We start from the raw sequence: 9,842 nt of genomic DNA on the forward strand, positions 1-9,842 counted from the left end.
TTGACGGAATGCCACCCTCGAAAGACCTTCCTGGCGCTGTGGCCCGCACGGGAGCTTATTGGAGAGTCTGCCCCCGCTTTCGTGTCAGGCGCTGCCAAAGGGGGGCCGCTTCTGCTGCTTTCGGCACCTAAAAACATGGCAGCGCCTGAGGCACCTATTGGCAACTCCAGCGAAACCGATGTCGCGTACGTCGAGATGCTCAGGATACGAGGTCGTTTCGACTCTGTCGTCTGCTATCGCTGCTTGGCTCTTGTAGGTAGCATAGAAACAAACATTGTTTCCAGCATTTATTTTTATGCTTCCGCCTAGTCATTCCTACGCACTGACTACAACAAGCGTTCTACCGTCGAAAAATCGCTTTGCTTTCAGGTGCAACACACATTTTACGCTGCAGTGCAAGAAATTTATGGTGGTCCACGCGCTGAACGACGAAAATGACCTGCTTTCATTTACCATTTTGCCTGACCAGCGCGCCCCCAATGATTCGCTGCAGTCGCGAATATCGGCGGCGGCCACACCCTCGGCAGTAGTAAACTATAGGCGTCCACGCCAGTATGTTGCAGACGAACTAAGGGAGCGGAAGAATGACACTCATGCTTTCGCATTCCAAACTCTAAGAAGTGCTTAGGTGTCCTCGAAACTTTTTTTTACAGCGAAGCTGTTTACGGCTAGGGTTTCGTAGATTTTTCGTGTGCAGTGACTAAAACTACGCTCGCACCACATCATGCACCGACGCAAACGCTTTCCCCGTATAAGAAATTCAAAGTAAATAACCAGAATAAACTATTGACAAACGTGAGTGCAATATGCCATTTGTTTTAGGCTTTTGCTTTAGAAATGTTACTGCTGCAGACGCCGTCAGATGCGGCGTGTGGAACACTCTTCCCTGCATTCTCGATGATGCTCGGGTAATTCAGCACCAAGTCAATTCCTCTTCTCTGGTCGTAATGGGGAAGCAGCGTATACTGTAAAATCCCAAGCAAGCGGCCCCCCAAAATTTGGAGGTAATTCGACTAGATATACAGGGGGCCCTTATTCAGATTGGGCCAAAAATTCAATATGGCGGCCACAAAATAGCGGCCAGTACAAGTGAAAAGAAAAGCATTATAGGCCCCACTGTTGAAAACACTGATTTACCAACACTTCAGTCAATGTTTAATTTGGAAAACGGAAATCCTGGCATTCAGCTCCGCCGCCATCAAAGCCACAACACGATTCCCCAGAATGGGATCTAAAGAGGAGGCCCTCGGTTTGCAGGTCGTCGGGGTTCTCGGGGACAGGGGCGCCGACGTCAGACAGCCGTTCGTCAAGATCTCCCTCCTCGCCACATGTCCAGAGTTGCTTTCACTCTCCAAGAACTCGTACAGGGTATCGTCAACTTCACTGAAGACGGAGACACCGTTGCTCAATTGGCGTCGTACTTCAACTTCCCGAAGTTGTGTTGCAGCGAAACTCTGTACTTGGTGTCCCTCTCGCGTGCCCTCTTACGGTCCAACTTGAAATGGCGAGGTGTTCTTCCGATGCAAATTCACAACTTTGAGTTTCTTTTGAACCGTATACGGATGCTTGGCGAACGAAGACAACCGCTCCCAGCTAAGGAAATGGCGACGATGGCTGGTGGTGCATTCGCGTAGCAACTCTTTGGGTTGGATTCGATATTGGCTTTGTACACTGCGACAGTCAAAAAGCCTGAAACAAGACTAAAAGAATAATGCCTTAGAGACGGGCGGGGCACTTGCGCCGTCGTTTACAGAAATGGGAAATTCCCGGAAGATGTGGGGGGCACTTACTTAAGTGGGGGCTCCACATGTTACGGTAGTACACACTCCCCAAGAGCAACGCGCCTACAAAGGGCAACGGCAGGAACGGCACTGAGAATGTCAGCGGCAAACGCCACCCGTGAATATCGTGGACAAAACGTCAAGCGCATGCGGCAAACCAGACAAGACGACAAACATCGCAAGACGGAGAGGACATAGTTCAGTTGACCTTTAGAGTCCTTGTCGGCGAGACGAAAGGTACCAATGAAACGGCGCCAAAAGTGGGTCAGCAAAGAGGCCTTCGGAGCTTCGCTATCACGTTCACATCGGCGCTTGACTTTAGCCTCCAAGTCATCTGAGGTATCACCTAAGAGACCCTGCCAATTTTTTTCATTTTTGTGTCTCGCTTCTTCTTCCGCTATATATTCCTCGTTGTAATCAATCTGTACGTAAAATGTATCCAGTTATTAAATCTCGCCAACACAAGAAGACTGAGGGACGAGGAAAATGAATATGGCAATTGTTATGTGCAACTTTCCAGCATTGCACATGTTCACGGCGCTCTTTATCAGGCAGTTTATGCAGTCGTTCCTAGAATGAAGCCATCTTCCAGGGCCTTCCATACTTCCCAGGTGGTTGAGCTCCTCCTCGCCTGCCCCTCTGGTCCCATCCTCCCCCACCCGTCAAACAATCGGTGCTGATTCACTCCTAGCCAAAGAATGTTTCACGACTAAAGAATTGTTCACAGTCTTGTCCCGCGAGTTGAAGCTGTTTCCTCAGCATCAGACCCGCTCAACCGGGCACTAACGAGGGGCCCTACCAAGCTACTGGAAAAGCCCTGCCCTTAGAGAGGAAAGGGTACCTCTGTGCCCTGGATAGGTGCTTGGTCTTGCGCGTGAGGCACTCCACGTCCCTCTTGGCTTGGGCGAGCACGTCGTCCACGCTCGCCTCCTCTGCGCCCACGTCGTAGACCCCGCTCACGGCCACCGTCGTGGGGCTCGGCAACAGGCGGGCCTGCGACCGCTGCAGCTGCTTCCTCAGCTGGCCACACACCTCCTCCGAGTCCAGCAGCTTGGTCCTGCACAGCCCCGACACACAGTCAAACTACAATGCCCTCAACGAGTCTTTGGCCTTTTATTGGCCTCGTATAGATTGTCACTTCCGTCACTTGACCAACTACCACGTCCATGAGCCAACTGCAGGCCCGACACCTTCTGCCATTTTTTTCCCATTCGTCCGCACGTTTCTTCGTCGGTGTAGTCTTTGGTGTTGGTAAAAGGCCAGCAGATGGCTCCCTCAACGACAGAAGTATCATTGGGGACGTATTTGACCAGCGTAAAACAAAGCTTACTCTTATTTTTTTTAAGCATTACCTGTCCCATGGAGTGCACCCGGCATTGTCTGTAACCGCCAAAAACGGCTCCCCGATTCCCTCCCTCAAACGGCACACAAAATGGCTGTGACGCGTCCTAGTTCCAAGGAACGCCACCGCACAAACAAGCCCTCTCCTTACGCTGCGGCCCGCACTCTAATAAAAGGAAGAGGGTGGCGCTTGCGCATGGTGGAATTGGGGCGGGAAATTGCCGCTCCGTCTGCGCAGCGGCTCCTTCTTCGGCGCCGAGGAACAGTGCAAAGCCTGAAGCCTGTATATCGGCGGCGGCCGCAACCTTGCTAGTAGCAAAACGTGGCTGTTCACGCCAGTACACCGCAGACAAACTAAGGGAGTAGACAGTACTGCATTCATTATTTTTTATTATTATGAAGGAACATCATTTCCCATTTCGACACATAAATGAAGGCAACGAGGGAAAAAAGCTGCAAGAACTGCCCGACGGAGCCCTTTGCTGCCTTGAAGTGGCATACACACTAGCCAAAACAAAGTAACAGCAAAAAACAAATTGAGAAAGCCGACACAACAAAGTAAAATACAAAAATCAAACAGGTCTCATAAATCGATTCATTCGTATTCGCGCCACACTAGGCCCGTCTGTAATTCCTGAATTGCAATAGAAATACTATCAATGTCATTTTTTCATTAGGATGTTCAATATAGTAGGAAGTTTCTATTTGAGTGATTGCATTGAATAGCTGTTGTGTCACAGTGGCACAGTCCAACGTTCTGACGACCGATTTGCACGTTCTTTTAGCTCCACAAGGTTTACTAAGCTATCCCCATTTCTTTGATTTTCTAAAACTGATAGTGAGTCTATACTTGTACATGTTGTAAACAGGAACTACACTGTTCTTTATGAACAGATCCTGGGTGCTAGAGTCGTTAGAAGCATCCTCCATGAGGAACACATTTTTGTTTTTTGCAATAGGAGTATTTGTTTTTAGATTCGTGCGGGTGGTTGTGCCCCAAACTAAATAACAATAATTCGGGTGAGAAACAAATCAAGTCTGGTATAAAACAAGCTTAACATTTCTCGGTTACTGAGCAAAGTTCAGGTCTAGAAGTGATTCCCTTTGCTTTCTTGTTTTTATCCCAATGAGAAAGTTGCCCGATGCGATTGTTTTGGCGCTGAAGTTTGCACCGACACCCCCTTCGAGCACTTTGGACACTAAAAAGGAGGGAAGTTTAACAAGTGGCTTTTTGCCCCCAGAGTGCAGAACAAGAAAATCTGGGAATGTGAAAAGATTGGAGGTTCTTTGTGGCTACAGCGAGAACTTTGGTGCCACCTCCTTTCAGAGCCCGATCAAGAGGTTGTAATATGCCATAGCAAGAATGGCTTAGCTGACGCAATTACTATACCAGTGCTGCCCAGCTACGATACCCAAGTGTAGTTGCAGGTACAGGACCTGGTTCCAACTAAGGTTGGCCCTTGCCACCTAAGAATGTGAAAAGGAGAGAAGAGGCCGTAGTCGAAAGAAGTCGAAGGAGGGAGAAGAAGGTAGAGGAGGCTACTGACTGCTCCACCCTGGTTGGGCGAAGCCAGGACACTCGTCTACGGGGAGCAGGGGCCAAAGTTGTATATTGCCTTGCCCGGGGGGGGGGGGGGGGGCTAAGCCACGTACAGCCAGGCGTGGGTGTATCAACCCACATGGATCCTGGTTCGTGGTGACGCCACGCACCAAGCACCTAACACAGGTGCCCCCTGCGGGGATGTTCCCTCGAGTAGGAGTGCAAGGTCCTGCACGCGGTAGGGAATTTCCGCGGGTGCTCCGTTCCCCGTACGCTCTCGCTCTACTCTTTCGGTCCACAACCTTTGAATAATAAAGGCCCATCCATACGGCAGACCACGCTACGAGGGCTTCGTCGAGTTACGACCGCGAGTCACGAGGACATACGCGGTTCGTATAAAGCATGGCGAGGGAGTAGCTTTGCACGAAACATATGAAACACGGGCAGCCCAGTGGCTTGCGGTCGTGTCAGACACAGTAACGTAGCTAGTCAAACGCTGCCGCGCGACTTCCAGTCCTTCCGCAACATGGGGCAGTTGCGCTTTCGAATATCGCTCACAATGTGAGAACGGCAGGGAAAAGCTTCAGTTGCCCCGCCTTTCCAGCACAAGCTTCCCACCTTCGACAACATTGGCGTTTGCCAAATCAAGGAAGGCGGAAGGCGTAGAGCGCGTGTTAGAGGCCGGGCGTTCAAGACGCGCCCTGCCCTTCTCATTCTGTCAGTGGCTATGGCGGTTAAACCGAACTCGAGTCGGCGCGCCAGGAGCCTCGAAACTTCGGAAGGGCCAGGACGGCCAGGACGGCCAGGACTGCCTTTCGGCCAGCGCGTGGGAGGAATCCTCGATGACAGCCGATCACGTGGATGGACGGTACCGGCATAGCCTTGTTTGCATGGTGAAATACGAGCGATGCTGCCTTATCCGATACGCGACAAGCGATCAGTGTGCCTGCGCGCACGAACTGACCAGACCGTCCCCCCGCACCGAGTGCTAGAGTCGAGAAAGCCGCAACGGGAAGGAACGCCCGGGCAGCCGTGGCCCACATACCAGGGGGGCTATGTTGCGCTTTTTGCACTCCCAGGAGACTAGGGAGAGGGAAGTGACGTCAACGACACAGCAAATGCAGATTGGGTGTTGATTTCGTTTTCTTCTGTCAACATCCAATCTGCGTTTGCTGTGTCATTGACGTCACTTCCCTCTTCCAAGTCTCCTGGGAGTACAAAAAGCGCAACATAGCCCTCCAGTAGTAGCAAGCGCCTGGGCTGGCGTCGATGAGTTCCAGGCTGTAGTTGGTGGCCACCTCTTGACGATACGGCAGCAAGACGCGCGGGACGTTGAGTCTGGCTCCGTCAGCTCCGTCGCACAAGAGGAGAAATAACCAAAGCAGGAGGAGCGACACCTTTAGCGCCATGTTTTGAATGCACCGCCGAAACGACGGAAAGTTGTTTATATACGATTCCTGAATGCATAGATGGATGGATGGATATATTTTACTCAGACCCGTATATGTACCTCTCAATGTTACTGGCTATACCCTTAGTAGCGGACGGTAGCTTGCGTCACCTAGCTTAAGTCTAAAAAAGACAAACATTTGATTCTTTCCGCCTTTTTAAGCCAAAATTTTCTCCCCCAAGCTTAGAATGTTTAAATGTGAAAACTATACTCGCTCCACACTGCAAAGAAAGTGAGGCTATAAAACCCCCTTGCCATGGGATAGCGAGTTCGTTTCACACGCACTGGCACCGTTGGAGTTCTTTCCCAGAATGCATCGCACTCGCAGAGTGTTCAGCGAGGTAGAGTGTTGCACGGAGAACGAACTCGCCAAACGCACCGATGCAGAAGACTGATGCTGCCGCAAACTATGTTGTAGAAAAAGTACCGACCTCAAACCGAAACTAGCACTGAAGTTTGCCCCTCAAACGTGGCGCCATCTGGTGCACAACTTTTGAAACGATGGGAAGTGTGTTTCATTATTTGTGCCGCATAGTGTGCAGTACAGCTCAAACAAATGAATGCTTTTTATTTATTTTACAGTCTGCTATTAAAGGTATGCCGGGGCACCTTGTGCCACACCCGAGAAACCTCGTGAACCAAATTTTTTGAACCCGAGGAGTGACCAAAGAAGCGAAGTCACACTTCCATGACCTCGCTTTTCTATTGTGCTTATGCCTTATGCCACGCTAAACGCGCACATAAAGGTTAGGCGCAATGTCTCTTCATTACTGATGCATAGGTTTTTTGGGGTTCCGGGTAATATTTCAAGTGAATTGAAAGGAAAATTAAATTATTTACATCATTGTGCATCGTAAATGTATTTGAAATGGAGGATTTGATCAGGGTGTACGAAAGGGAAACTGGAGCAAGACAGTAATATACAAATTATTGAATCGCAAATTTTTAAAAATATGTTTATGGGACGGGAGTTGGACCTTTTGGACAAGTACAAGACAGATGACCAATTTAGAAAGCTGTGCGGAAGTTTAGATAGGCTGGCGCTCCTTCCATCAGAACTTGTATCCGAAGAACTAACCTATATCAGTGAGAAGTCTACCGGTGACATCGGCGACTTGCTGAACTACAGGGGGAAACAACGTGACGGCAGACTCTTTAAATCGACTGCGAAATTCGGTTTCTCAACCTATCACGCTACGACTTTGTGCAGCATTGCCCACAGATGGTGCATTTTTTTTGTAAAATTTGCAAAGAGCGAACTTACCTGAGGAAAAAGTAAAGAAAGAAAAAGGCTTAGCTCCTATGGAAACGCAGAGACGCCACCATAGAGTTATTATAATGTACGCTAGAGGTTCAAGTGGCGCTAGTGTGCTGACGCAAATTGAAGCAGACAGTAACCAGTCGAAAATTGACTTCCGGTAATACATTTCTATGGGAAAAAGCGAGTGCATTTTCTCTCTGCACTCTATCATAAGAGCAAATATCCCGAATAATTCATACGTAATAGGTAGCTTAGAACATTTCTCAGTCATGCCGACGAAATAATTGGTCAGTTACGGTGTTTTTCTTTCAAATTCATCGCATTAAAAACGGTGCTAAAACAGCTTCGTACGTGTATTTATGTGCACTGTCGGACACTGTTAGCGCGAACACGACGTCGGCGCTTTTCAGCGTGGGGGATATACGTGCCAAACGAACGAAGAACATCTGGAAATTAAGAAAGACGGCAAGAACTACGCAGTAACACCGGATCAGTAACATACACGTGCATATACGATCAAAATTAATTGAAGGCCACGTAATCTATTCCTATTTTAAATAAGTAAGTACCGTTTTATTCTTTCTGCTCTGAGCGAAGCTGCTTGTTCTACGTTCAAAATATCACTCGCACGCTCGAAATCTTTGAGAACAAGTGCCCGATAAAAGCTGCCCGGCAGAGAAAACAATACGAAGAGACAACTTTTATAGCCCACGGACTTTATTCTCTACGTTTTGAATGTTTTTATCCGCTCATGCACGACGGGGTCATTTTTATATACTGACAGGACTGGCATATTAGCAATATATAAGCGTCACCGGATTGCTGGCGAGCCTTGAACACACTCTACATTCCTTTCGATTGTAATTTTGCTTCGAATCGTCGCTTGTTTTTACACACCTGCTGCGGAACACATGTTTGGGACTGAAATGTAGCGAAGTTAAACATCGTTCACTGATGAAGAAAAATGCGCTAACTAAAGCAATTACATGTTTACAGTGTTAATCAAGGTACATACTATTCGGTACGACCCAAATAACCAAAGTGTTCCGTGTTATTTTCCGACGAAGAGACAAAATGCACGCGCGCTTTCCCATAGGAATACACAGGAAGACTGGAAAAGTAGACTGGTTGCTGTCTGCTTCAATTTGCGTCACGGAAGTCGCATAGACACTAGCGCCAGTTGAACCTCTAGCGTACATTATAATAACTCTATGGACGCCACCGGTCTTCAAACAACACGGCGCCGTTTCGCACGGGAGACAAGAGATGGCGCAAGCGGTCGCGACGCCAACTGCCGCCAACGAACGAGCAGACGACGCCGAGAGCTGGCCCATTAGCAGACAAGGAACTGCAGTTCCTTGTTGTTACTGCGCCTGTTTTTGTTTCTGCGACTGTAGCCGCCTGCGGAACGTGCGCCGCTTTTGAGTCGAAAAGATTGTCTGCTAAAGACGCTGACTCTCGGTGCCGTATGCTCGCGCGTTGGCAGCGTTCGTTGCCAACGAACGCTGCCAACGCACGCTGCCAACGCACGCATCCCTGCCCTGCCCTGCCCCCCCCTACCCCTCTCCCCTCCCCTCCCCTCCCCTCCCCCTCCCCCCCTCCCCCCCCCCCCCCCCCCCCCCCCCCCCCCGGTTCCGGAGCCCCTGTCACAGCGGGCTCCGTGGTCTTTCGCTCGGATCGTTACGCTGCAAGGGTTCGCTTCGGCGCGAGGAAAAGCGCGCTAGAGCACGCGAGAAACATCCGTCGAGGCGAAGGGTGTACTTACATGTTGGCCGGGTTTTCGGCGCCTCACGGCCTCCGGAGACGTCGCACTCAGTTAAAAGGTTAAAAAAAGGTTAAAATAAAAAATAAATAAATAATAAAAGGTTAAAACAGCGCAAAAGACAACGGTCAGGGTAAAGAAGGACACGGACAGAGCGCTGACTCGCAACTAAATTTTTAGTTGCGAGTCAGCGCTCTGTCTGTGTCCTTCTTTACCCTGTCCGTTGACTTCTGCGGTACGGACAGGGTAAAGAAGGACACAGACAGAGCGCTGACTCGCAACTAAAAAATTAGTTGCGAGTCAGCGCTCTGTCTGTGCCCTTCTTTACCCTGTCCGTTGACTTCTGCGGCAACCCCCGGTCACAGTCCCAGTTTCGCGGCGCTGACATTAGCGTCGCCACCATCAGCGGCGCTGTGCATAGCGTCGCCACCGGCAGCAGCGCTTAGGTGGTGGGGGGCTCTCATTAATACAAAAATACAAATATAAAACTTTGTCCGCTAACAGTAATTTCAACAAAACGTCTTCACCGCACCATGAAAATAAAATGCAATTTATTTTATATATTTCTTTCTGTTCGTTCTGTTTTCGGTCTAAAACCAAAACTCTAAACCGACCCGCTGGCCTCGCCGGTGCCCCGGAAGGCGCCGCTGCCCCCCCCCCCCCCCCTTTTGCTCTACCCTCGCCCAAATTTGAAACTTCGTAACGGC

At 49.6% G+C, this 9,842-nt stretch overlaps 1 protein-coding gene across 3 annotated transcripts in view; it reads right to left on the reverse strand.

The window, feature by feature from the left end:
• LOC120841666 (kinesin-like protein KIF21A) overlaps positions 1 to 9,537 on the reverse strand; it is a 72,859-nt gene extending 63,322 nt beyond the window's left edge. The window contains exons 1-2 of one of the 3 annotated variants that reach the window (XM_040212603.2): positions 9,139 to 9,537; positions 2,623 to 2,838 (exon numbers count right to left, since the gene is read on the reverse strand). In XM_040212603.2, coding sequence (XP_040068537.1) covers positions 2,623 to 2,838; positions 9,139 to 9,140 — 218 coding nt within the window. In that variant the 5' untranslated portion in view covers positions 9,141 to 9,537. The remainder of the gene's footprint in view (positions 1 to 2,622; positions 2,839 to 9,138) is intronic. The other 2 variants (XM_042289776.1, XM_040501733.2) reach the window with 2 other exon arrangements.
• Positions 9,538 to 9,842: the final 305 nt, after the last annotated feature.

This window comes from Ixodes scapularis, unplaced genomic scaffold (assembly GCF_016920785.2).
Source record: "Ixodes scapularis isolate PalLabHiFi unplaced genomic scaffold, ASM1692078v2 PGA_scaffold13__105_contigs__length_92229423, whole genome shotgun sequence".
Classification (NCBI taxonomy): Eukaryota; Metazoa; Arthropoda; class Arachnida; order Ixodida; family Ixodidae; genus Ixodes; species Ixodes scapularis.